The sequence below is a fragment of the Geotrypetes seraphini genome, chromosome 10 (assembly GCF_902459505.1).
Source record: "Geotrypetes seraphini chromosome 10, aGeoSer1.1, whole genome shotgun sequence".
Lineage (NCBI taxonomy): Eukaryota > Metazoa > Chordata > Amphibia > Gymnophiona > Dermophiidae > Geotrypetes > Geotrypetes seraphini.
This window is the reverse complement of record NC_047093.1, coordinates 37429095-37457054: the sequence shown is the minus strand read 5'-3', so window position 1 is coordinate 37457054 and position 27960 is coordinate 37429095. Positions and strand designations below refer to the sequence as shown.

The 27960-nt window shown below is 44.6% G+C and overlaps 1 protein-coding gene across 2 annotated transcripts in view; it reads left to right on the top strand.

Annotated features, from left to right (window-relative positions):
* Positions 1–27960, top strand: part of MYH10 (myosin heavy chain 10) — a 365956-nt gene that overhangs the window by 292596 nt on the left and 45400 nt on the right. For both annotated transcript variants that reach the window (XM_033960583.1, XM_033960584.1), the window contains 4 exons: positions 6624–6872; positions 8498–8710; positions 13252–13464; positions 16657–16818. In XM_033960583.1, the coding sequence (XP_033816474.1) occupies positions 6624–6872; positions 8498–8710; positions 13252–13464; positions 16657–16818 (837 nt within the window). The remainder of the gene's footprint in view (positions 1–6623; positions 6873–8497; positions 8711–13251; positions 13465–16656; positions 16819–27960) is intronic.

Below are 27960 nucleotides of genomic sequence, written 5' to 3'. Positions count from 1 at the left end.
CAGCAGCAACAACAGGTGAAGCCTCCTCCTCCACAAAAATCCTCACAACCCTTTTGACTTGGCTCTCCAGGACATAGCCAGTATTCCACCATCTGCCCATCTTCCGCAGCCCATAGGAGGATGCCTTACTCATTTCATAAGCCGTTGGGAAGTCATCACCTCGGATCAGTGGGTCCTCAACATCATCCGCCACGGCTATTCTCTCAACTTTCAGACTCTTCCTACCCAAGGTCTGCCAAAAGAGTCTGCTTTGAACAATCCTCAGTCTTCCCTCCTTCTTCAAGAGGTTCAATCCCTCCTCCTTCTGAACGCCATAGAGGAAGTTCCTCTAGATCAAAAGGGGCAGGGATTCTACTCCCGTTATTTTCTAGTCCCCCAAAAAACAGGAGATCTCAGACCCATTCTAGATCTTCGCGATCTCAACAAATGCTTGGTCAAAGAGAAATTCAGGATGCTTTCTCTGGCCACTCTTTACCCTCTTCTCAATCACGGCGACTGGCTATGCTCCCTCGATCTCAAAGAGGCATATACTCACATACCGGTCAATCTGGCCTCCAGACAGTACCTCCGCTTCATGATCAATCATTGTCATTATCAATACAAGGTGCTGCCCTTCGGTCTTGCCTCTTCTCCAAGAGTGTTCACCAAATGTCTGATTGTGGTGGCTGCCTTTCTACGCTCTCACCACCTTCATGTCTTTCCTTACCTGGACGATTGGTTAATCAAGGCCAATTCATCTCAGACGGTACTCCTGGCCACCAACCAAACCATCCTGTTTCTACAACTTTTGGGGTTCAAGATCAATCTACCCAAATCTCATCTCATCCCCACTCAGAGACTTCAATTCATTGGAGCGGTGCTGGACACATTCCTCATGAGAGCGTTCCTTCCGTCCAACCGTCTTCAAACTCTTCAATCTCTATGTCAGCAGGTGCTTCCACAATGTTCCATCTCTGCCAAGCAAATGATGATACTATTGGGTCACATGGCCTCCACAGTTCATGTCACACCCTTCGCACGTCTTCACCTGCGCACTCCTCAATGGACCCTAGCTACCCAGTGGTCCCAAGCGACGGATTCTTGTTCACGACACATATCTGTGACATCATCTCTTCAATGGTGACATCAGTCTCTGCAATGGTGGTTGATATCCTCAAATCTCTCCAGAGGTCTTCTGTTCCATCTACCTCCTCATCAACTTGTCATCACCACCGACGCCTCCCCTTATGCCTGGGGAGCTCATTTGAACGAATTCCAAACTCAAGGTCTTTGGACAGCCCAGGAAATGAAACATCACATCAATTTCTTGGAACTCAGAGCAATGTTTTATGCCCTCAAGGCCTTCCAACATCTTCTCTTTCCTCAAGTCCTCCTGCTGTGCACAGACAATCAGGTTGCAATGTACTACATCAACAAGCAGGGTGGGACAGGCTCTCGCCTCTTGTGCCAAGAAGCCCAGAAGATTTGGGCTTGGGCCACAGATCACCAACTATTCCTGAAGGCTATCTACATTCAGGGAGAACAGAATTCCTTGGCGGACAAACTCAGCAGAATTCTCCAGCCTCACGAGTGGACACTCGATCCTTTAACTCTACAGTCCATCTTCGCTCAGTGGGGCACTCCTCAGATAGACCTCTTTGCAGCTCCTCACAATCACCAGCTGCCCCTCTTCTGTTCCAGACTCTACTCTCCTCACCGTCTGGCAGCGAATGCATTTCTCCTGGATTGGTCCAATCTGTTCCTGTATGCTTTCCCTCCGCTACCTCTAATGTTGCGAACCTTGTTCAAGCTCAAGAGGGAACAGGCCACCATGATTCTGATTGCTCCGAGGTGGCCCAGGCAACATTGGTTCTCCCTTCTACTTCAACTCAGTTCCAGGGAGCCTATTCTTCTTCCATTGTTTCCTTCTCTGCTTACACAGCATCAGGAGACCCTTCTGCATCCCAACCTACAGTCTCTGCACCTGACAGCTTGGTATCTCTCGGGCTGACTTCGAACGATACTTTGTTGTCTCAGCCCTTTCGTTCTATTCTGGATGCCTCCAGGAAACCTGCAACTCTGCAATGTTACCATCAGAAGTGGACAAGATTTTCTTCCTGGTGTCTTCTTCATCATCATAATCCTACGTCCCTTGCAGTGGAGACCTTGTTGGATTACCTTCTTTCTTTGTCTGACTCTGGCCTCAAGTCTACTTCCATCAGAGTCCACCTCAATGCTATTGCTGCTTTTCATGAGCCAGTTCATGGGAAACTCCTTTCAGCTCATCCCTTGGTTTCCAGATTCATGCGGGGTCTTTTCAATGTGAAACCACCTCTTAAAGCACCCCCTGTAGTCTGGGATCTCAATGTGGTTCTCTCCGCCTTAATGAAGCCTCCGTTTGAACCTTTGGCTACGACTCCTTTCAAGTTTCTCACTTGGAAAGTGGTCTTCCTTATTGTTCTAACCTCTGCCAGGAGGGTCAGTGAGCTACATGCACTAGTTGCGGATCCACCTTTTACAGTCTTTCTCATGACAGGGTGGTTCTGCGTACACATCCAAAGTTTCTCCCTAAGGTTGTCTCGGAATTCCATCTCAACCAATCCATTGTTCTGCCTGTCTTCTTTCCGAAACCTCACTCTCATTCTGGAGAACAGGCTCTGCATACTTTGGACTGTAAGCGGGCTCTAGCTTACTATTTAGAGCGTACTAAGCCCCACAGATCAACTCCCCAACTCTTTTTGTCCTTTGATCCGAATAAATTGGGACATCCTGTTTCTAAACGTACGTTGTCTAATTGGCTTGCAGCGTGCATTTCATTCTGTTATGCTCAGACCGGACTGACACTGGAAGGTTCTGTCACGGCCCATAGAGTTCGAGCTATGGCAGCATCTGTAGCTTTCCTCCGTTCCACTCCTATTAAGGAAATCTGCAAGGCTGCTACTTGGTCCTCAGTTCATACTTTTACATCTCACTATTGTCTGGATGCATTCTCCAGACGGGATGGACACTTCGGCCAATCTGTTTTGCAAAATTTGTTTTCCTAATGGCCAACCTTCCCTCCATCCCTCTTTTTGTTAGCTTGGAGGTCACCCATCAGTCAAGAATATGCTGCCTGCTTGTCCTGGGATAAAGCACAGTTACTTACCGTAACAGGTGTTATCCAGGGATATTCTTGCGTCCCACCCACCTCCCCGAGTTGGCTTCTTAGCTGGCTTATCCTAACTGGGGACCGTGCGCCTCTGTCGGGCGGGAAGGCACTCGCGCGTGCGCGGTGCGGCCTACTAGAACTTTCCAAGTTCTTAGAGTGCAATCACTCTAAAATTGTCCGTACCGGGGCTCCGTCGGTGCCGTCACCCATCAGTCAGGAATATCTGCCTGCTGTCCCTGGATAACACCTGTTACGGTAAGTAACTGTGCTATATGTAACATTATTTCTAACTCCCTCCCCCCTTTAGTGTGCTAAAAAAGAAAACAAAAAGGAGAAGAGAAGAAGTGATGACTATTCACTACAATATTTTGGCAATGGTCCCCATATTTTTATAAATTTTGTATATGTCCCTTTTTGTACTGCTATTGCACGTTCCATTTTAAATATATGGCATAATGTATTCCAAAATGGCCAAAAAGAAACCAAAATGTATATACCAATAACAACGAAAGTCCAAACTTCAAAAAATTGGTATAGAATAGTGATGATCTGTCCTTAAACGACACTGGGGACGATAGAGAAATATGTGCTTCCAAAAGTTGAAAAAATTAATGAATAAGAGTGCCCTTGTAACAACCAATAGCCCCGGGCAGGTGTTTATGGAGTGACAAGCACTTAGAAATAAATCTAAATAAACCCTGCCCCGTACATCATCTTATCCTTATATATATGTGATTATAGAAAAAAATATATATAATAAATAATAAGGAGCACAATCGCCCCCAGATTAAAGCAGAAGGAAAGAAAATCACCAAAAAGTGTTCTCTCAAAAACTATATCAAATAAACCATAAATTAAAAAAACCTAAGTGCAAAAGATAAATAACAAAAAAGAATATAGGGTTCTCAGTCTCATCCACAAGTCCACAACACAGTGAACCCTGAATACCTGTCACAAATATGTTCATGAAAAAGTAAAACAAGTGTAAGGTCCAAGCAAAAAATGATAACACACCCAAAAATCTTAACCGAACAAAAAGCCACAAGGTATGTGAAAAAAACAGTGAAAAATACTTAGCTCGAGCGGCTGCAGTAAATCCAGAGCGAGACGAAGTTCAAAGTTCACCAGTCTTCACTGTTCAGTTCCGCTCGCTACTCAGTCCCGCTCGCATAAACTCACTCAGTGAAAAGTCATTATAATCAGTCCATTCGCTGTTCAAATCCACTCGCTCAGTCCCATGCATTCAATAAAACTGTTCAACTCTGCTCACTGTTCAATGTTCAATTCTAATCGCTTAATTCCGCTCACTCAACAGGTCCTGTTTCAATGTCCTCATCAGGAGGGAGCAAATAATCAGCTATGTTAGTAAATTGACTGAAAATTCACAAGCCCGGTCCCCAATATCAGGGACGGAGTAATCCACATCAGCAGCACAGTCAGGCTGCTTTGAATAATGTATTCCACCAAAATGTATAACTAAGGTTTCTGTAATTTTTCCAATTGTTGGTTATGTGTTGGATGGCAACCCCTGTCATAACTAATAAAAGCTTCTTGTTCTCTGATGATATTTGACTCTTTTTCCTCATCATCATGCCAAATAGCACTGTATCATAAGAGAGTGCCACATAATTTTCCAATAATGTATTTACTTGAGACCATATTGAATTCCAAAATATCTTAATATAGGGACAAAAATAAAGTAGATGATCTAATGTCCCAGGTTCCAGATTACTGTGCTAGCATCTATTGGACTTAGAACTATCTAATTTCTGTAACCAAACAGGGGTCCAAAACACTCTATGTAACAAAAATAACCAAGTCTGTCTCATCGATGCTGACACTGTACATCTCATTCTCCAAGACCAAATTTGTGGCCATTGAGATGCAGAAATTTGGTGCTTGATCTCAATGCTCCAAATGTCTCTCAGACCATTCTTTGTTTTTTTATTCACGTATCCAGATAATAATTTATACCACAGTGCGACTTGATGTCCTAGGAAGTCTGCTTGGAAGCATAGGAACTCCAAACTATACTGATTGTTCAAAGTCTTCCATTCAGGGAACCCTACCTGAATGGCCTGCTTCAGCCGCAACCATTTAAAAGTGTGGTTTACTAAGACCAAATCTATGTTGCAGTTGTGAAAATTCAAGCAGTTTACCATCTGAAATAACATCTTTTAGAGTTCGAATGCCTGCAATAATCCAGTTCTTCCAAAGGACTTGGGCTCCGCCAATTTTAATCTTGGAGTTTATCCATAAAGGTTGATTAGTTGACTTATTAATTGGGATAGGTGTTAATTTGCTGATATATCTCAATGTTTTCCAGGTATCCATTAACATTTTATTTTCCCTATATCTTCTAGGCATGTTAATGCTTGGAACATGAACTAAATTCAAAGGGAACATAAGGCGCCATTCCAAGTATAACCATTCTGGTGCATTATCTATGAGTTCTGGGAGGATCTAAAACGTACCCTGACGTAAAATATAGGCTTGATGGTACCTATAAAAATTTGGAAAATTTACCCCTGCCTCCTCAATTGATTTTTTGAAGGTGTAAATAAGCATGTGGATAAGGTGGGGTTGGTTAATATTCTATACCTTGATTTGCAGCAGACATTTGATAAAATTCCTCATGACTAGTTAAGATAGGAAATAGTAGGACTAAATGATCAAGGAGAGAGACGAGCTCAGGTATCTAGTGGAATCAGTGTTGTTTGTTGCTCTCTTGCAAGGACCATCAGTGAAATCAGCTGTGCAGGTGACATTTTTTCAGTGTAGCTAAAGCATGAGCAGACTAAGGAATGCCAAATGGGTGGGGTGGGGGGGTGATATCTCTGTTCTAATTTGACCTTAGAGTATTTACACTTGGGGGTGGGTGGGAGGAGGAGAGGATAGTATTAATTTTATTAGGGTAAGGTTATTGGGGAACTCTATGTTGCTGTATGAATGAGTGGGTGGATGGGTGGGAGAAAATAATTGATTATGTATAATTGTAAGTTGAATATGCTTGTGTTGATGTATTTTATGTTATATAGTCATGTATTGCACTATTGAAGTATGAAAATCAATAAAAAAAAATTTTTTTAAAAAGGAAACTAAACTTACAAATGACAGACAAAATTTAATTTGGACAAGGGTAAAATTATGTACATGGGGGAAAATATAATACATTAGAGCTATCACTCAGGGCTATTACTTTGGAATAGTGGACAATACACTGAAATCCAGAGCTCAGTATGCAGCAGCAATCAAAGTAAATATTACATTAGGAATTAAGAAATGGAGAATAAAACAGGGAATATGATGTGCCCACATCTCTAGTATTATGTGCAGTCCTGACCACCTCATCACAAGAGGTTTACTGGAACTAAAGAAGATACAGAGAAGGACAGCAAAAAGAAGAGTAACGTGTTCAGTCTTTTTCTCTCTTTCTCAGTTTTGTTTCCTTACAGAGAATATCTAAAGCTTCGTTTTTTTATTCATGTACAATTAGATGCTTGATTGCAAGAAGAAGATTGAAGATGATGTGGGTACCATTGAGGGACTGGAAGAGACCAAGAAGAAGTTATTAAAGGACATAGAGGTGATGAATCAGAAACTAGAGGAGAAGGCCCTGGCCTTTGACAAGCTTGAAAAGACAAAGAACCGTTTACAGCAAGAGCTGGATGACTTGATGGTGGATCTAGACCACCAACGCCAGATTGTCTCAAACCTGGAGAAGAAACAGAAGAAATTTGATCAGGTATTTTTAAGGCAGGGGTTTCTTCCATATTCAACAGGGTATTAGCCTCAGTACTTGTTGAGCCACAATGCTGGTTAATGTTGCTTATAAAACTCATTATTTTTCAAATTAACATCTAAGGTTGTTATGCCAAATCTTTTGTTTGAAGGAAAAGTAACCTGTTACAATGTAAACATAAATATTGGAACTGAATAGTGAATTTATTCATACAATCTTCATTTCCCTAACACTAAACCTGATTAATATATTAGGGCTACATATTATTTGATTTATATGCTTATTTAAAGTCTGTGGAATTTTCTATAGACATACAAATAATGTTGCAAAAGTAATTACTTTTTAGGTAATTAATATATTGAAAGCGTAATGTTATATCTCTAAAACCTTGTCAAGGTCTAGATCAGGGGTGCCCACATTTTTTTGGCTTGCGAGCTACTTTTTAAATGACCAAGTTAAAATGATCTACCAACAATAAAATTTTTAAAACCACAAAGCACACTATACGCAGAGAAAATGTTAATTATAATTTATATTCAGGGTTTTTTTCAAAGAGGTCAAGGCAGATGACTTTAAAATATGCAATGTCACCTCCGTAACAACTATACAAAAATAGACAAATATACCTCCTCCCCTTTTACTAAACCACAATAGCGGTTTTAAACGCAGGGAGCTGTGCTGAATGCCCCATGTTGCTCTCGACACTCATAGGTTCCCTGCGCTAAAAACCACTATTGTGGTTTAGTAATAAGGGGGCCATAGTGCAAAATATAGATATAAATTCTCATAACGGACACATTTTGATCACTAAATTGAAAATAAAATCATTTTTCCTATCTTTGTTGTCTTGTGATTTCATGAGTCTCTGATTGCGCTTTTTTCTTCTGACTGTACATCAATCTTTCTTTCTTTCTCCTGCATACTTCCTCTCCTCCAGACCTCATTCCAATCAACATCTCTCTGTCCCTCCATGAGTCCAACTTTTTCTTCCTCTCTCCCTGCCTGCCACCGACACACTCCATTCCCTCCCCTGACTTTTTCTTCCTCTCTCTCTGCCAATTCTTTCTTTCTCTCTCCCTGCATCTCATTTCTTTCTGTCTGCCTTTCTTTCTCTCTTGTCTCTCTCCAGAGAAGGCAGCACTGTTAGTTGGTCAATGGAGGAATAGTAGCTTGTTTAATTGCAGGAAGCACGAAGCTATGTCTTTTTCACTCTCCCTGTCCCCCCCCCCCCCCAAGCCACCATCTTTCTTACTCTATCCCTGTGCCCTCCCAAGCTGCCAGCGCCACCAAATTCTCCCTGCTTCCCTGATGCGTAAGGCCCATGCAGCCATTATACAAGCATTCCTTCCCCCCCCTGACACCAGAATTGACGTCGGTGGGGGGGGGGAACACTTGTGTAGTGGCTGCATGAGGCCTGGCTTTTGCACGTCGGGGAAGCAGGGAGAACGCAACGGCAACGTGAGTCGATCGCAGAGCCCGGGATGGGCTCCGTGATCAACTCACGTTGCCCTTGCGATCTACCGGTCGATCACGATCGACCTTTTGGGCACCCCTGGTCTGGATAGTACCTTGATAAAGCTTTTTAATATTTGTTTACAAGACATTGAATATTATATTGAAACCTTCAGATGCTGGCTGAAGAGAAGAACATTTCTGCACGCTATGCTGAAGAACGAGACCGTGCAGAAGCAGAGGCTAGAGAAAAGGAAACCAAAAGTTTGTCCTTGGCTCGTGCTCTGGAAGAAGCATTGGAGGCTAGAGATGAATTTGAAAGGCTGAATAAACAGCTACGTGCAGAAATGGAGGATTTGATGAGCTCCAAAGATGATGTTGGCAAGAATGTAAGTGCCATACACTCATAATTATATAAACCAGTTGAGAGGGATAGGGATGTTGCAGAGCAGTTTTGCTTCTTCAAAATGTGCATGAATGTGTAAATTGAGATCTCTATGGTAAACAATTGCCAAGTTTTTGTATAACTCATGTCATTTAAACAGTGTTAGCTGAAGATGTGAGAATCTGCCCGTGACTAGTGATTTCTTTTTGGATGTAATTTACTAACTGTTTTAGTGCGTGCTGTCTGCTGTAAGGCCCTTTATTTTGATAGGCCGTTTAGCAGATGATGCATACTAACTTAATAAATTATTTCCTTTGTTTGAAGAATAATTATTAGATATAAAAATGATCACAAAGGAAATAGTTAAATACCAACTGAATTAGAAATATAGAAAGATGCACCAGCATTCTCTTAGCAAAATTATTTTCTTCAAGTTCCAGATCTGAATGTGATGCTTTTTCTGTTTAAAAAGTTTTGAAATTGACTTCCTAGTTTGGAAGTATTAGTAGAAGGGTCATCAGTAAATTCATACAGTAGTATATTTTGCCACACAATTTATTCTATTTTTTAAATCATTTTTATTGATGTTTCATGAGAAGAGAATAATGAGAGATTAAAGAGTATAACCGCCGGGGGGGGGGGGGGCATAGTGGTTAGAACTACAGCCTCAGCACCCTGAGGTTGTGGGTTCAAACCCTGCACTGCTCCCTGTGACCCTGGGCAAGTCACCTAATCCTTCACTGCCCCAGGTACATTAGGTAGACTGTGAGCCCACTGAGACAGATAGGGAAAATGCTTGAGTCCCTGATTTGTAACCAGTTTTGAGCTCCTTTGGGAGGATGGGCTATGGGAGTATGGAGTATGGAGTGGGTCTGGAATATCTGGATGTGAAGCAATGATATGAACACCCCTGACGCAGCGATTTGATGCTAAACGGAGGGTTCCCCGTTGGGTGTAAGGACTGCCTGGCCTAGATTTGTAGGCCATTAGCAGCTAAGTTTTATTTTTCTTGCTTTTACTGTGGATGTTATGAGCTGGACTATACTGTCTTTTGTTACATTCACCCACTGACTTTCATCTGTATTAGGCGTGCTGTTTGATACCACCTAGCAGGCTACTTTAGTTGACTTGTTTTCTTGGAATATTTTTCAGCATTTACACATAAACAGCTTTTGTAGGAGTGGAGTTTTTTGGGCCAGATGAAGCTGAACTGAGGCCTTTTTCTCCACTTCTTTTCTTTTTCCTTTTTCTCTTTCTCTTTGGGGAGTGTGAATGTTGTGGGTTGTAAGTAAGGCCTTGTAGTGTTGCTGGGTGTGTGTATCGTTTGTCCATGTGGGGCTTGTTTTTGAGTGAATAAGAGCTAAAAAAAAATCCCCCATATAATATAAACATTCCTCCTTATACATTGAATTACACTATCTATCAAAGGAGAGAATAAGCAAGACTACAGCTGCATATCTAATACATCAGAAACTAACCCTAACACAGCATTTTATGGTTACTAGAAATTTAAGATCAGCCGTAAAAATCATCTTAACTGTTTGTTGATCACTTTTATTGTAACGGCAACACTCAACAAATGGTAATCAAGGTAATGAAGAAGAACAACCAATATACCCTCATGAAATTATAAAACTAAATCCCTAGGATTATTTCCCTACTATTTCCTCCCATCAGCTCATAGCCATTCCAGAGGCAGATTGTATAGTCCCTGTAACCTATCCCCCCTTCCAAAAACCCCTCTTCTGGTGCAACAGACAGTCCATTCCTGAACAATTGGGGAGTCAATCTCTTCTAGTGAGAACTCTTGTAAGGAACTTCATTAGCATTCTTTTGCTGCTCCTCCCATCCATCTGGGTTGTCCTTCAATTCCTCAGTTGTCTTCCTATAAGCAAGATGGTAGGAACTTGTCTTTTCTGCTTGTGCTTCTTTTCTTTTAAATTTGGTCCTAACACCCTACCCCTGAGCTTAAGTCCCAACTACTGAATTCTCAATATGCTCTTTAGGACTTACTACATGAGTGGGCAGTGAAATCATTGGCTTATTATAGGTATTGATTTCACCATTATAGTAACCATCATGGCCAGTTTCTGCCAAGAGCTGTATGTCAATTGAGAGGACAGTCCAACATATTTTAATTAACATAGAACAAAATTTTTTCCAGAGAAAGGAAAATGATAAAACCAGAGGGCATAATTTGTAGTTGAGGGGTGGTAGACTCAAGAGTAATAATTGGAAATTCTTCTTTACAGAGAGGGTGGTTGATGCCTGGAATGCGTTCCCGAGGGGGGAGGTGGAGAGGAAAACAGTGACAGAGTTCAAACAAGCATGGGATGAACATAGAGGATATCTAATTAGAAAATAATAGGTATTCGATGGCTGGGATGGTTTAGATGGGCTGGAGTGAGCTTTGACAGAGACTTCCAGTAGATAGAACCTAAACACACTATCGGGCAGAACTCTGGGTTTCTGGCCCAAAAATATCTAAGAAAAAGAACCATTTAAATTAAATTATTAATTTACAGAGCATGTACGGTTGGACAGACTGGATGGACCATTCGGGTCTTTATCTGCCGTCATTTACTATGTTACTATGTTAATTACAAACTTCGGATTACCGGATGGTGAGGACAAAGAGATTAATGATATATTCTATGAGTATTATAAGACCCTTTATACTGCTCAATCAGATTTGATTGATGGTGATGTATCTGGGTAGTCTTTCCCTGCCACGTTTGCCAGAATATTACCTGACTCTACTTAATCTGATTACGGAGGAAGAGGTGAAGGAGGCTATACAGGAAGGACCCCTGATGAAACCCAGGGCCGGATGGGTTTTGTATGGAATTTTATAAACATGCAGGGATCTATAATGCCAGCCTTTACTACTACATTTAACACATTCGTACAACAAGGTCTATAACCTTGGTCATGTTGGACCCCTGTCTTTCTCTACATAACCCAGCATATCACTTAAACCTAGCCTATGTTCTCTTTTTTTCCTGTATACCATTGCCAAAATTCATTCCATTTCTGAATACAGATTGAACCCCTTATCCATACTCATCACCCTCCTGTTAGATTATACCTCACTGGCCTTTTACTGACCTATCAATTACCATTTAAATCATGCAGCTGAATTTTGAATAGGTTGTCCTACCAGAAATATTGCGCCATCACATAAACTGATTTCTCGCATTACTTCATTGTCTCCCTATCTACTCACATACAGTTCAAATTTCTCATACCTAAATAAAAGTACATTCATTCTGCAGCTCCTCACCTTTTCTTTCCTCTCCTCTTACAGTGACAGGATAATCGTGCGCCAGACACCAGCGCGCCGACAATCCAGCGCTGACAATTCAGTGCAAGAAAAAAGCACGCTGCCGAAAGCCGCCGAAAAACTTATTTTTAAAGAGCTCCGACCTGGGGGGGAAACCCCCCCCCTTTAATGCATAGTGATCGCGCTGCCGTTGGGGGTGGTGTGGGGGGTGAAAAAAATCAGAAAAAGTTCTGTTTTCTCTACAATGTGGGGGGTTGCACCCCCCACACTCCCCCCCAATAGCTGCGCGAACACTATGCAATAAAGGGGGGGGTTCCCCCACACACACCCCTGTCGGTGCTCTTTTTTTTTTTTTTTTTCCAATTCTTTATTCATTTTTTCATCTTACATCAAGAACACAATATTACATCAATTGAATCATATACATCACTTGAAATTCTTTCCCGTCAGCGGCTTTCGGCGGTGCGCTTTTTTCTTACGCTTGATTGTCGGTGCGCTGGTGTCTTGCGCGCCACTGACTATGAACCCCTCTTACACTTCTCAAGAATTCTGCTTATCAAATAAGTCAGTGTATCTGTATCCTCCATATTCTCTTCTTTCCACCTTGCTGCATCATACTCCAGGACTACATCTTACAGCTTCTCTGGCTTCACTGAAATCAGCCTATAAGCCCACCTTTCTGGTTGTTTTTAATTTTAATAGCACCTCCTGTGTGTCTGTTTTATTTTACTATATCCCATAATAAATGAAATGTCCTAATGCTTTATTTAGTTGTCTTGGCTGTGATTTCACATAAGGAACAACCTCCTATGTACAACACTGTGTATGTCTGGGAATGCTATAGAAATTAGTAGTAGCTTTTCTGCCCTGTTAATTATGCAGTTTGGTCATTCCCCTTGATGGGAAGGAATATTAGTGTCATATATTTTGACTGATAATGGAGCAATAATCTCCAGAGGAAACTTCCTGGCTCAATCCTGTTAACCAAAATGTAGCTGCAGAAGTCTGCCTTGAAGGTGGGAAGAAAATAAAGAGAAGAATGTAGATGTGGTGATACTTTGTATTAACTTGAAATTCATGAGATTTAGGTGGATAAAGTCTACAGAGTGAGTATTCTGATGCATAGGTCTGTACCTCTTAATTCTGCACTACAAATGAATGCAACCAGAGCAAATTCAATAGAATATGGCTCTAATTAAGTCTTTTTTTCCAATTCATATTCTTTTTGGTATCGGCAATTGTTTATGTATCAAAATCCTTAGGTCCATGAACTGGAGAAATCAAAGCGAACCTTGGAGCAACAAGTGGAGGAGATGAGGACGCAACTGGAGGAGCTGGAGGATGAGCTTCAAGCTACAGAGGATGCCAAGCTTCGCCTGGAGGTGAACATGCAAGCCATGAAAGCACAGTTTGATAGAGATCTACAGGCTCGAGATGAGCAGAATGAAGAAAAAAAGAGAATGTTGGTAAAGCAGGTATGTTCAAACACATGGTTCAGTCAAGATGTTAAAGTCATCACATCAAAGCCTGTTAATTAAAAGATGCAAATGTACTTAGAAGCCATGATCTGATAGCATAAAGGTGGCCATTAGAAATCTAGGAATGTGTTAATAATTTTTGAAATCCTATTCTGTCCAAGGTTTTTAGACCTTTTGTAAATAAGGCACAAATTTTGATGCAATGAAAAGTCAAGTAAAACCTGCCACTTTAGATTACTGACAGCTTTATAAGTCCAATACTTTCAAACAGCCTGGAAATATAATAGTTCTGTCTAAAGGATTCTATGATTGAAGAGTGCTCTAGGCCAATTTTGTGCTGAGTCAGGAATTTCTTATACAATATCACTTGATTCTCTATCAATTTAACTTAAATCATAATATTTAAACCCTCCCTCCCAACCCTACTAATTCATATGTAGTATATATATCATATAATATATTATATATTCTGTCCTATTAATCATTTAATATCAAATCAGAAATCCCCCCCCCCCCATACTTTGCAATTATACCTATTAGGGAAAAATGATAATCCAATAATTACTCATTACAATATTCTATTAATGGCCTCCAAACCTCCTGAAAGTTATTACAATTACCTTTCTGCAAGGCTAACATTCTTTCCATCTTGTACATATGGCATAATGAATTCCACCAAAAACTATAATTTAATCTATTCCAATTTTTCCAATTAAATGTAATCTGCTGAATGGCAACTCCTGTCATAATAAGTAATAGCTTATTATTCTTTGCAGAAATTTGACTTTTCTTCCTCATTGACATTCCAAATAATATAGTATCATAGGATAGAGCCACAGGATTTTCCAACAAACAATTTATTTGGCCCCAAATCGATTTCCAAAAAGCCAAAATGAATGGACAATAGAACAATAAATGATCTAAAGTCCCCGCTTCAAGATGACAATGCCAACATCTATTAGACTTAGAGCTATCTAATTTTTGTAAACGAATAGGGGTCCAGAAAGCTTGGTGCAACAGAAAAAACCAAGTTTGTCTCATAGATGCCGACATTGTACAACTCATCCTTCAAGACCAAATTCGTGGCCATTGAGATGCAGTAATTTGATGCTTAATCTCAATGCTGCAAATGTCTCTAAGACCAGTTTTTGGTTTTTTATTCATAAATCCAGATATCAATTTATACTACTGTGCGGCCTAGTGTCCCAGGAAGTCCACCTGAAAACACAAGAACTCTAGACTATATTGATTATTACGATTTTTTCATTCAGGGAACCCTGCCTGAATGGCCTGCTTCAGTTGCAACCTCTATAACTTTGTGATTTATTAAGACCAAATTTATGTTGCAACTGTGAAAAATCAAGCAGTTTACCATTAGAAATAACATCGTCCAAAGTTCTTATACCTGCCATAACCCAATACTTCAGATGACCTTAAATCCGCCTATTTGAATCTTGGAGTTAAGCCACATAGTTTGATTTGTTGATTTATGTATAGGAACAAGTATTAAATTATTCACAAATCTCAAAAGTTTTCCATGTATCAACTAACACTCTGTTTTCTTTATATATCCTAGGCATTTTGATACTAAGAACATGGTTTAGTCGTAGAGGAAAAATGAGTCGCCATTCCAACCACAACCAGTCTGGAATATTATCAATGGGCTCTGGGAGGACCCAATACATACCTTGGCGCAAAATATAGGCTTGATGATACCTATAAAAATTGGGAAAATTTACTCCCCCTTCCCTAATTGACTTTTGCAAAGACACTAAAGCAATTCTAGCAATTTTACCAAGCCAAACAAATTTTGTAAGAATTCTATTTAACTTTTTATAAAAGGACTCCTGAAAAAAAAATGGTGGTATACCCATTTGGTAACAAACCACAGTTAGTATAGAGATTCCATCAGTGGTATTAATTTGGAAATATTCATTTTTATATGAAAATCTTCACAAAAATTTGGATCTGCAAGCAGTGTATTATCGAATCTCCATACAAGTCTATCATTGTTTTTATCTCCTATTTTAAGTTCAATCCACACCCCTCCATGATCAGATAAAAAAAATTGAGTCAGGAATTTCATTGACATTTGTGCAGAGATTTTTTTTCTTAAAATGAAGGACTAAAGGTCTTAGCTTATTCTGGAGATGATGAAGAGTCTGTGGCCTCCTTGCTGCTGCAGCAGAGTCAGCTAGAGGAGTCACATGCACAGTAAATCAGAGTACAGTTTTTCAGAGTACCAAACATTTTGGGCCTTTGAAAAGTTTGGATAAGTGAATTTGCTGTGTAGAAACCCTTTCAAATTTTAGCATGAAATGCAGAAGTAATTCTTCTGTGCAACTGTTGGTATTTTAAAGGATAAGTCTATGCTCTAGGTTTGATAACTTTCTCTAGTTATGCAGTTGTGGTGTTTCATGATTCTGAAAAGCTCTACACAATTCTAGAACTGTAGAACATTGCATGTAGTGGGTCAGAGATTGCTCCTTTCCCAATGGTGCCTGCAGAGGGATGTGCTTCACTAGCAGCTTCCTTGGACAGCAGAAGCCTGCCATTTTTTTTTGGGGGGGGAAGGGAAGTGAGTGCCTTTGGGGGGGGGTTAGGGGGTAGTCTTTCTTGGCAGGAGGGAGTTGGCATCCTTCCTGCCGTAATGCTGCGGGGTGGTGAGTCATTTGGGAGGGCAGGAGAAAGTAGGCATCCCTCCTGCCATCTTTTGGGGGTTTGGGAGGGCCATGGATCGGGGATGCCGGCATGGGGGGGGGGCGTTTTTAATGGGACAGATGGTGTGTGTTTAACACACGCATCGATCTGTGCCATTTTTTAAAAAAAACTGAAGCCTTAACAGCAGTGACAAGAGCCTGCTTTCCCTGTCACTGCTGTTAGGGCTCCACACATGTGTCAGTCACTCACTGAACAATTGAATCGGTTGCGTTTGCATGCAATTGATTGCATGCAAACTTGATAGTGAATCAATCGCTGTTGGAGAATCAGCCAACAGCGATTGAGTCACTATCTTTAGAGAATCTAGCCCTTAGTGCTTCTTGCTATTCATAGCATTTTAGATGTCTAGAAGCCATTTTGAACTAAATGTCATATTACAAGATTTTTCTACCTTATTTCTGTGGTATTAATTGGGAGTTTATTCCTAATTATAGTGAATACATACCTAAACCTGGTGGTATTCCTTAGGTGAGAGAACTTGAAGCAGAGCTGGAAGATGAGCGGAAACAAAGGGCTCTAGCAGTTGCTTCTAAAAAGAAGATGGAAATGGATCTCAAAGACCTTGAAGGTCAGATAGAGACCTCAAACAAAGCTCGAGAAGAAGCGATCAAGCAGTTGCGCAAACTCCAGGTACATAAAATCATCTGCTACTTGAGACCAGGCATGACTTGAATTCATTAGTTGTATTCATAAATAAGATGTTCGTTTAGACAGTGTTCTCAGGATTAAAAAGTCATCAAAATGATTATTGCCTTCTTTTTATTTTCTGGTATGGGGGCTAATAGTTCACCATATGCAATTCAATGAACCCTGTAAAATAAGCAATAGAATATTTCATCTAAAACTGTTGTGACCTCTGCTCCCTCTAAGTGGAGTATGTGAGCAATTGCTCATACGTTCTAGGAGCATTGCTCACAAATTTTATATGATTGCTTACAAAAATACTTACAAATCTGGAAAATTATTGGTTTTTAGAACTTGTTGCGCGCGCATACACAAAACATTTTTTTTTTAGAAGTTTTATTAGCGTGAAAAAAATTGATTGTGAGATCAAGATGGCGTCGAGAGCGGACGCCTAAGCCGGCAGTACTGAACATTTGCTGTGCTCAGCGCGTGGTGCAATTCTTTCCCGTGCAATATGGGAAAGAGGAAAGGAACTGCTCGCCCTAACCCTCCGGCGACTGGAACCCCCCAACAGATGACACAGCCGACTATAATGAGCGCAGACCTACCTCGGAGGCCAATCCAGGTTTATCTGGAGACCTCAGCACAGGACCGAGCCAGGCATCGCTGAGCCCGGAGCAGAGACTGGTTCCTCCCCACCCGAAAGTGATCTAGTGTAGTGTTCTTCAACCTTTTTACACCCGTGGACCGGCAGAAATAAAAGAATTATTTTGTGGACCTGCAAACTACTAGGACTAAAATTTAAAACCCCCGTTTACGCCCCATCTCCGCGAGCTCGGTCCCCGCAAACCATCTGATCCCATCTGCACAAGCCGCAATTATGATTTTATATTGAACATATTTTATTAAAGTATAAAAAGAAACAATATTCTGAACAATTGTGATTTTATAAATACAAATATACAGAGCACGGACCAGCAAAACCCCTGTCTCCCCTCCCCTTCACATATATCCCCTCTACTATCAAGAAAACTGAACAAGCCAAGTTATTATAGAATGCTACATAGAAATATCATGCTAACAGAATACTGCAGTCCCCAGTTATGTCTCTAGCAGGATATATATTTCAAATCTGATATATTCTAATGACAAAATAGAAATAAAATTATTTTTTTCTACCTTTTGTTGTCTCTGGTTTCTGCTTTCATCTTCTTTTCACTCTTTTCCTTCCAGCATCTGCCCGTTCCATCCAATGTCAGCCCTCTCCCCCTTCCATATGTATCGGACTTCTTTCTATGCCCCTCTTCCCTGTCCATCCAGCCTGTTCCTCCTCTCTCCTTTTTACATCATTCATTCCAGCTTCACTGCCTTCTTCATTTTTATCTCTCCTACACCAGATCTAGCATCTTTATCCCTCTCTCATTTCTCTGCTGACCCCTTTCCAGCATCAATGTCTCTCTACTTTCTCATGCCTCTCTCTCCCCTTTCCCTCATCTGATCTCCATTCCACCCTGACCCCCTTCCCCTCCTGTAATCTCCCTGCCTGCTGTCTCCTTCCTTTTTTCTTTCTCCCTTCCCTCCTCCCTCCATCCAACATTAACTCTCTTCCCATCCCTTTCCCTCCTCCCCTTCCAGCAGCATCTCTCCTTCTTCTCCCTTCCCTCCTCCCTCTATCCAACATTAACGCTCTTATCCCAGGACAAGCAGGCAGGTATTCTCACTAGTGGGTGATGTCATCCGACAGAGCCCCGATACGGACATCTTGCAAGCATGTCTTGCTTGAAGAAACTCAGAAGTTTCGAGATGCCCGCACCGCGCATGCGCCAGTGCCTTCCCGCCCGATGTACCGGGCGCGTCTCCTCAGTTCTTTTCTTTCCGCGGAGCTGAGAAGTTCTCTTCAATTCTGCGCTGACTGAAATTTCAGTATTTTGCCTTCTTTCCCCGCGTTTTATTGTTTTACTTTCTTTGAACTTTTATTTCTATTTAAAAAAAAAAAAAAAAAAAAAGTTACAATTATTTCGTCCGGCGGTTCGGCCGGGCCGGCCTCGTGGCTGCGACCTAGCTCCTTCGACCTAGCAACGTCACTTTTCCGGCCTATGTCCCGGCCTATCACCGGTTTTAAAAAGTGCAGCAAGTGCCAGCGTGCGATTTCGTTGACGGACCCACACCGGCGCTGTCTTCAGTGTCTTGGTCCAGAACACGTTCCGAAATCGTGCCGGCCTTGTTCCACGCTCACAGCGCGCTCTTTTAAACGGCGCTGCTTACTTTGGGAGTCCATGTTTAAGATGGAGTCTTCTAAGGAGCCATCTGCTTCGACTTCGACAGATGTTTCACCGGTCTGTTCGAAGCCTGCATCTGCGACTCATGCATCGAGCATCGTGAAGCCAGCATCGTTCACACCGGCTTCTGCATCGAGTTCAGCATCGGTTCCTGCTCCCGTCTCCTCGGTTCAGGTACCGCCTTCCACTGTTCCTCCCGTGGTCATAAAAGTGCCCAAAGCTACCAAGCAGAAGCACTCGACCACGAAGGAACGCGATGACCGTGCAGGAGGACCCCCTTTCGGTGCGGATCCCTCCATATCGGCATCGCTTAAATCCCTGCTCGAAGCTCAATTTGTTGAGCTCATGCGGACGATGGGACCGAGGCTTATCGCTAATATTCAGGGCGATACTACGGTCCCGGTCCCGGAGAGCGGTCCGCCCCCTCCTCCTCCTCCTCGTCGTTCGATTTCCCTGCTCGACGAGGGGGAGCGGCGGAGGGCGGCGGAACCCACTAGGCGGGCTTCCCTTTCTGACATGCCGCCTTTAGAGCCCATTACACCTCCACGTCACCAGGGTACTACATCGGCCCCTGATAATCGGAGTCCTGGGCATACTGCATCGCAGGAGGAGTTCTTTCGCACTCCATACCAGACTTGGGTGGCACTGCGTGAGTCGGCATCGTTGCCTCCCATGCGCTCCACTGCATCGAGTCCAATCCATTCCTTCGAGGCTTCAAGGGATCGATCGATGCATCGAAGATCACGTTCCCCATCCCGGCATCGGGAGGGGCATCGATCTCGACATTCTTCTAGACACTCCTCGCGTCATTCGGAGGTGTCTCCACAGAAGAAAATGCAGCGTATGGGATACTCATCCTCAGATTTATCCCAGCCAGAGGGACCGGAGTATGAAGAACCATCTACCTCATACTCTCCATGCCGCTCTCAGCTCTCCCTGGAACCGGAGGCTTCCACGTCTTCTAGTCCGTCTCGCCGGCCGGCCTTGGCGGACCAACTTTCCTTTTCATCCTTTCTCAGACAGATGGCGGATGACTTGGATGTGACCTTAGATACTGGGTCGAAGTACTCTAAGGAGTATCTGGACACCATGCATTTACCTCATCCTCCGGCGGAGACACTTCGGCTTCCCCTGCATAAGTTACTTGACCAGACTCTCATGCGGTGTTTGGAGACACCGTATTCCATACCTGCGGTACCTAGCAAGTTGGATGCTCGATACCGCATCGTGCACCACAAGGGGTTTGAGGGAGCTCAACTCTCTCATCAGTCCCTCCTAGTCGAGTCTTCCCTTAAACGTTCGCACCCCTCCCAAGTCTACGCTTCCGTGCCTCCTGGCAGGGAGGGGAGAACGATGGATAAGTTTGGTAGACGTATCTATCAAAATTCAATGATGGCGACTCGAGTGCTCAATTACAATTTTTTCTTCTCGTCCTATTTGGATTTTTTCTTGCCGGTACTCCGCAAGTTCACACCTTTCATCGATGCTGAGGCTCGGTTTGAGTTTGAGGAGGTGGTGGCGACCCTGTCCCAGTTGCGCCTCCAATTGATGCAATCCTCCTATGATGCTTTCGAGCTCTCGGCTCGTGCTGCGGCCTGCTCGGTCGCCATGCGTCGACTGGCTTGGCTTCGCACCATTGATATGGATCCGAATCTCCAAGACAGACTTGCAAATGTGCCTTGTGCGGGAGCGGATCTGTTCGATGAGTCTGTCGAGACTGTTACTAAAAAACTGTCAGACCACGAAAAATCTTTCCAGTCTATCATGAGGCCTAAGCCTAAACCACAACAGTCTCGTCCTTCTAGACCGCCTATAATCTACCAAAGGCGTTATCAACCGAGGCAGGCCCCTCCTGCGAGACAGCCTGCAAAGCGACAGCCGCCTCAGAAGACTCAGCAAAAGCCTCAGATGCCGGCTGCTCCCAAGGCTACTCAGCCTTTTTGACTCTCCTCCAGGGAGCATAACCGATCTCGTTCTGCCTACACCATTTTTTCCCATAGGGGGTCGTCTCCATCATTTTTGTCATCGATGGGAGGCGATCACCACGGACCTCTGGGTCCTCTCCATCGTAAGAGAGGGATACTCTCTTCATTTCCAACGGGTCCCCCCGGACCATCCTCCAAGAGAGTATCCTTCCAACTCCACACAGACCGCTCTTCTTCTCCAGGAAGCTCAGGCTTTGCTCCGGCTTCGGGCCGTCGAGCCGGTACCGGTGGATCAACAAAACCAGGGGTTTTACTCCCGGTACTTCCTGGTCCCGAAGAAGACGGGCGATCTGCGTCCCATTTTGGACCTTCGGGTCCTCAACAAGTTTTTGGTCAGGGAACGGTTCCGCATGCTGACCCTTGCCTCTCTTTATCCCCTCATCGAGCAGAGCGATTGGTTATGCTCTCTGGATCTCAAGGAGGCCTACACTCACATCCCGATTCATCCGGCCTCCCGCAAGTTCCTCAGATTCCGGGTGGGACATCTGCATCTGCAGTATCGAGTGCTTCCCTTCGGCCTATCTTCGTCGCCCAGAGTCTTCACGAAGTGTCTGGTAGTGGTGGCCGCTGCACTCCGGAACATGGGTCTCCAGGTGTTCCCTTACCTCGACGACTGGCTCATCAAGGCCCCGTCCGCTCCCAAGGTCATTTCGGCGACCTTGACTACCATTTGTTTTCTGCAGAGCTTGGGCTTCGAGATCAACTTTCCAAAGTCTCATCTTCAGCCCACCCAGTCTCTCCCCTTCATAGGGGCTGTCCTGGATACCATTCAACTTCGAGCATTCCTTCCTCCTCCACGCTTACATGCTCTCCTTCTACTCTGCCAGTCAGTGTCTTCTCGCCAATCCATCTCAGCGAGACACATGATGGTCCTTTTAGGCCACATGGCATCTACAGTTCATGTGACGCCTTTTGCCAGACTACATCTCAGGATCCCTCAATGGACTCTGGCATCTCAGTGGACTCAGGTGTCCGACCCGTTATCTCGTCACATTGTGGTCACTCCTGCTCTACGGCAGTCTCTTCTCTGGTGGATGACCTCTTCGAATCTATCCAGAGGTTTGCTGTTTCATTCTCCTCCCCATCAGAAAGTTCTAACGACCGATTCATCGAACTATGCATGGGGGGCCCATCTGGATGGTCTTCGCACTCAGGGGTTCTGGACCAGTGCGGAACGACTCCATCAAATCAATCTTCTGGAGCTCAGGGCCATCTTCAATGCTCTCCAAGCTTTTCAACATCTGCTTCACGACATGGTGGTCCTTATTCGCACAGACAATCAGGTCGCCATGTATTATGTCAACAAACAAGGGGGCACGGGCTCGGCCCCTCTTTGTCAGGAAGCTCTTCGAGTCTGGGATTGGGCGGTTCGCCACAACACCTTCCTCAGAGCAGTCTACATTCAGGGGAAGGACAACGTCTTGGCAGACAAATTGAGTCGTCTACTTCAGCCTCACGAATGGACGCTCCACTCCGACCCCCTTCATCAGATCTTTGCTCAGTGGGGGACACCTCAGATCGACCTCTTTGCAGCCCCCCACAACTTCAAGCTGCCTCAATTTTGCTCCAGGATCTACACTCCTCATCGCCTGGAGGCAGATGCTTTTCTGCTGGATTGGAGCAAACGTTTCCTATATGCGTTTCCTCCTTTTCCTCTCATTCAAAAGACTCTAGTCAAATTGAGATTAGACCATGCCACCATGATTCTGATTGCTCCTCGGTGGCCCAGACAACCTTGGTTCTCCCTTCTACTTCAACTCAGCAGCAGGGAGCCAGTACTTCTTCCAGTGTTTCCTTCACTACTCACTCAACATCAAGGTTCACTACTTCATCCCAATCTGCAGTCCCTCCACCTGACAGCTTGGTTCCTTTCAACATAACTCCTCACCAGTTCTCTCAAGCAGTGAGGGAGGTCTTGGAGGCTTCCAGGAAGCCTGCTACTCGACAATGCTATTCCCAAAAATGGACTAGATTCTCTTCCTGGTGTATTTCCAATGCCACGGAACCTCAGCGAGCTTCCCTATCTTCTGTATTGGATTATCTTCTACACCTGTCCCAGTCTGGCCTCAAGTCTACCTCTATACGAGTCCACCTGAGTGCTATTGCGGCTTTCCATCAGCCTCTACAAGGGAAACCTTTGTCTGCTCATCCTGTGGTTTCCAAATTTATGAAAGGGCTTTTTCATGTCAACCCTCCTCTCAAACCTCCTCCTGTGGTTTGGGATCTCAATGTTGTCCTCTCTCATCTTATGAAGCCTCCGTTTGAACCTCTCAACACGGCTCCACTCAAGTATCTCACCTGGAAGGTGGTTTTTCTAGTGGCCCTCACGTCAGCTCGTCGAGTCAGTGAGCTTCAGGCCCTAGTGGCGGATCCACCGTTCACTGTATTCCATCATGACAAGGTGGTTCTCCGTACTCATCCAAAATTCTTACCTAAAGTGGTCTCTGAATTTCACATCAACCAATCCATCGTGCTTCCGGTGTTCTTTCCAAAGCCTCATTCTCATCCTGGGGAATCTGCTTTGCACACTCTGGACTGTAAACGTGCTCTAGCTTTCTACTTGGATCGCACAAAGCCACACAGAACTGCTCCTCAACTTTTCGTCTCCTTTGATCCAAACAAGTTGGGACGACCGGTATCGAAGCGCACCATCTCCAACTGGATGGCGGCTTGTATCTCTTCCTGCTATGCCCAGGCTGGATTATCCCTTCCCTGTAAGGTCACAGCCCATAAGGTCAGAGCAATTGCAGCCTCTGTAGCCTTCCTCAGATCGACACCGATTGAGGAGATTTGTAAGGCTGCCACTTGGTCCTCGGTTCATACATTCACCTCTCATTATTGTCTGGATACTTTCTCCAGACGGGATGGACAGTTTGGCCAAACAGTGTTACAAAATTTGTTCTCTTAAGTTGCCAACTCTCCCACCATCCCATTGGGGTTAGCTTGGAGGTCACCCACTAGTGAGAATACCTGCCTGCTTGTCCTGGGATAAAGCAATGTTACTTACCGTAACAGTTGTTATCCAGGGACAGCAGGCAGCTATTCTCACGTCCCACCCACCTCCCCTGGGTTGGCTTCTCAGGCTAGCTACCTGAACTGAGGAGACGCGCCCGGTACATCGGGCGGGAAGGCACTGGCGCATGCGCGGTGCGGGCATCTCGAAACTTCTGAGTTTCTTCAAGCAAGACATGCTTGCAAGATGTCCGTATCGGGGCTCTGTCGGATGACATCACCCACTAGTGAGAATAGCTGCCTGCTGTCCCTGGATAACAACTGTTACGGTAAGTAACATTGCTTTCTCTTCCCATCCCTTTCCCTCCTCCCCTCCCAGCAGCATCTCTCCTTCTTCTCCCTTCCCTCCTCCCTCTATCCAACATTAACTCTCTTCTCTTCCCATCCCTTTCCCTCCTCCCCTCCCAGCAGCATCTCTCCTTCTAACTCTCTCCAAGTCCAGTAACAGCTCTCCCTTTATCCAGCAGCTTCCCTGCCTCCTACAGTGGCTTCCTCCCCTTCCAGCAGCTCTCAGTACTTGCCTGCAGGAAGTTGCCGGTAAATCACTGCCCTGGCAAGTAGGAGAGCTGGTGGGAGGGGAGACAGCCACTGTGAAGGCTCCCCAGGATCTTGCTCGCACACGCTGACTATCTCCCTCCACCTGCACCTGAATCTGCAGCTCTCTCCGCGGCCCTCTTCAGCAACTCGGCAGGGGCGGCGATCAAGGCAGGCTGCCGACGTCGGGACCTTCACTCTCTGAGTCCCGCCTATTTTGTTTCAACTTCCTGTTTCCGAACAGGCGAGACTCAGAGAGGGAAGGCTCTGACGTCGGCAGCCTATCTTAATCGCCTGAGGTTGGGAGGAACATTAATGAGCAGGAACCGCAGTCGGCAGGAAATTTAACTGCCGACTTGATCTCGCCGGCCCTGCATGAAACGGCAGAAATTTTCTGCGGACTGGCACCTGTCCATGGAACCGACGGTTGAAGAACTGTGATCTAGTGCAAGGAGTAGCTGGGAAGAGTGGACTCCAGCCTGAGAGGGACACCTTCACCAGACTCTTCAGAGGAAGGAGCAGGTTATTTCCATCCACATTCTCCTAGCACAACTAAGGAAGAACTGAGACTCGCTTGAGGTGAGAATGTCATCAATTTTGGGCAGTTGAAAAAGCCAGAGAAGATTGACTTAGAAGCGCTCTGGCAAGCCATATCTGTTATGGACTCCTACCTAAAATTGACTCTTTCTGTTATTAAAACTGATTATGGAGGTGGAGCAACAGGGGGTATTACTATCTACATTAAAGGAAAAAGTGGAGATGCAAGAAGTAAAGAGGGATTGGACAAGTTCCTGAAGGATACGGGGATTGAGGGATATAGACAGAGGTCATGAAAGGGTATAGATAGAAGAAAGATGGGGATTAAAGAGTTTTAGACAAAGAATCACTTATAGGTCATGGACCCGATGGGCCGCCGTGGGAGCGGACTGCTGGGCGAGATGGACCCCTGGTCTGACCCGACAGAGGCAACTTCTTATGTTCTTAAGATTAATGAAATGAAAGCGGTTGAAGTAGAAATGGTTAAAGAAAGATCATATATTTTGCATAAAATGGAAAACTTTGAAAATCAACTGAGAGAGAATAATTTAAGAATTCTAAATTTTCCTAAATGTCCTATCATCTCACCAGTGGAGATGGTTAGGAAATATTTTCGAGAGACTTTGGCTATACCGTTGGAAAATTTGCCCCCTATGTGAGAGCTTATTACTAGAGAATGACACGGGGAGCGATCCCCGCGGGGAACCGTGGCGTGGCTGCGGGCTATGGAGATTCCATAGCCAAATCACTGCAGACACGGGGACAAAAGTTTTCACTGCCCGCAAAAACGGTGAAAAGATTTGTCCCCGCAGGCAAATGTATCCCCTTCTACATACCGCGATTTATCGGGTCTTCACCGTGTGTTCGGTTCACTTCTGGACAGGTTTCTGATTTTTTTCCGGCGGCCATGCTTGTCGGCCATGTGGTCTCCTCCAACTCGTCTCTCTCCACCTGACTTGCACGTTGCCTGACTCCGCCCCTTCAGTATTCTGGCTCCTCATTAGTCAGTTCTTTCCTGCTCAAGAAGGGGTCCAATGCTACTGCCACACATGATATTTAATGGGTTGCAGTAGCGATTGGAAATCGGGGGATTTCGGAGCTGAGAGGCAAGCCCAGGATTTTTTTTGGCGTTGCTGCCTGGATTGGAGAGGAGTCACTGCTTCAGACTTTGGAGGAGCTGAAATTTCATTGAAAACTTCGGCGCTACAAGTAGAAGTAAGGTGCACACTTTCCTACTACTTGCCTGCCCAGGGTTGGCGGCGGCGGCAGGGGTGGGGGGGATTCTTTGACCGGTTGGAGACGGGAGTCTGGCTGAGCTGGGAGCTGGTTCTTTTTTTTATTTTATTATTTGAGTGGGATTCTTTGACCGGTTGGATACGGGAGTCTGGCTGAGCTGGGAGCTGGTCCTTTTTTTTTTTTTTAATCTGAGTGGGATTCTTTGATTGGTTGGATACGGGAGTCTGGCTGAGCTGGGAGCTGGTCCTTTTTTTTTTTTAATCTGAGTGGGATTCTTTGACCGGTTGGATACGGGAGTCTGGCTGAGCTGGGAGCTGGTTCTTTTTTTTTTTTAATCTGAGTACTGGTGTAGTAGTGTGCTGTGTCCATTCCCATGGGTTACTGAATCCTAGTCCTGAACATGTGCTGCAAGAATGGAGGAATACAGCACATGTTCAGTATGTAACCCATGGGAATACGTTAATAAAGATAAGTACCGTATTTGCCGGCGTATAAGACGACTGGGCGTATAAGACGACCCCCCAACTTTTACAGTTAAAATATAGAGTTTGTTATATACTCGCCGTATAAGACTACCCCTTCTTCCGCACACCTTCTGCACAACAAATAAAACTTAAAAGAACATCAGAATTTATTTCAACAATTTTAATTAATTCACTAAAGCAATAGAATTCTTTTCCTACCTTTGTTGCCTGGTTTCTGCTTTCCTCATGTTCTCATTCAATTCCTTCCATCCACTATCTCTCTTCCTTCTGCATCTTCCATTTGCTCTGTTACTGTGCTTCTCCCTTTCTTCCCCCTTCCAAATTGGTCTGGCACCCATCTTCTTCTCTCTGCTCCCCCCATAGTCTGGCATCTGTCTTCTTCCCTGCCAGCGTCTTCTCCCTACTCTCTCTTCCTCATTTCCTTTGTGTCCTTCTCCCCCCCCACCCTTCCCATGGCCTTTCAGCGTCCTTCTCCACCCCTTTGTATTCCCCCATGTGCTTTCAGCCTCCTTCTCCCTCCTCTGTCTTCAAGTGCTTTCAGAGTCCTTCCCCCCCCCTCCTGTCTTCACCATGGCCTTTCAGCGTCCTTCTCCCCCCCCTCCTTCTCTACCGCCCCAGTTGCAGCACAGCCGGCCAGGTCCCCTTACTTTTGTGGCACTTCCCCGACCGACCGACAACAGCCCCGGTCCGACAAACCTCCCTGCCCTTAGCCGCGAATCTAAATTACCTTCTTACAGCAGCTGTAAGAAGGTAATTTAGATTCGCGGCTACAGGGCAGGGAGGATTGTCGGACCCGGGCTGTTATCGGTCGGTCGGGGAAGTGCCACAAAAGTAAGGGAACCTGGCCGGCTGTGCTGCAACCGGGGCGGGGTGGGGTGGGGAGGGGCGGGCCGCCCCTCTCCCTTGGTAGCCACTCGAACCGTGAGGCTACTCTCCTTCTCCTTATCTGCCCTGCCTGCAGCACAGAGCCGAACGGAAGTCTTCCCGACGTCAGCGCTGACGTCGGAGGGAGGGAGGGCTTTGTTTAAGCCCTCCCTCCCCTCCGACGTCAGCGCTGACGTCGGGAAGACTTCCGTTTGG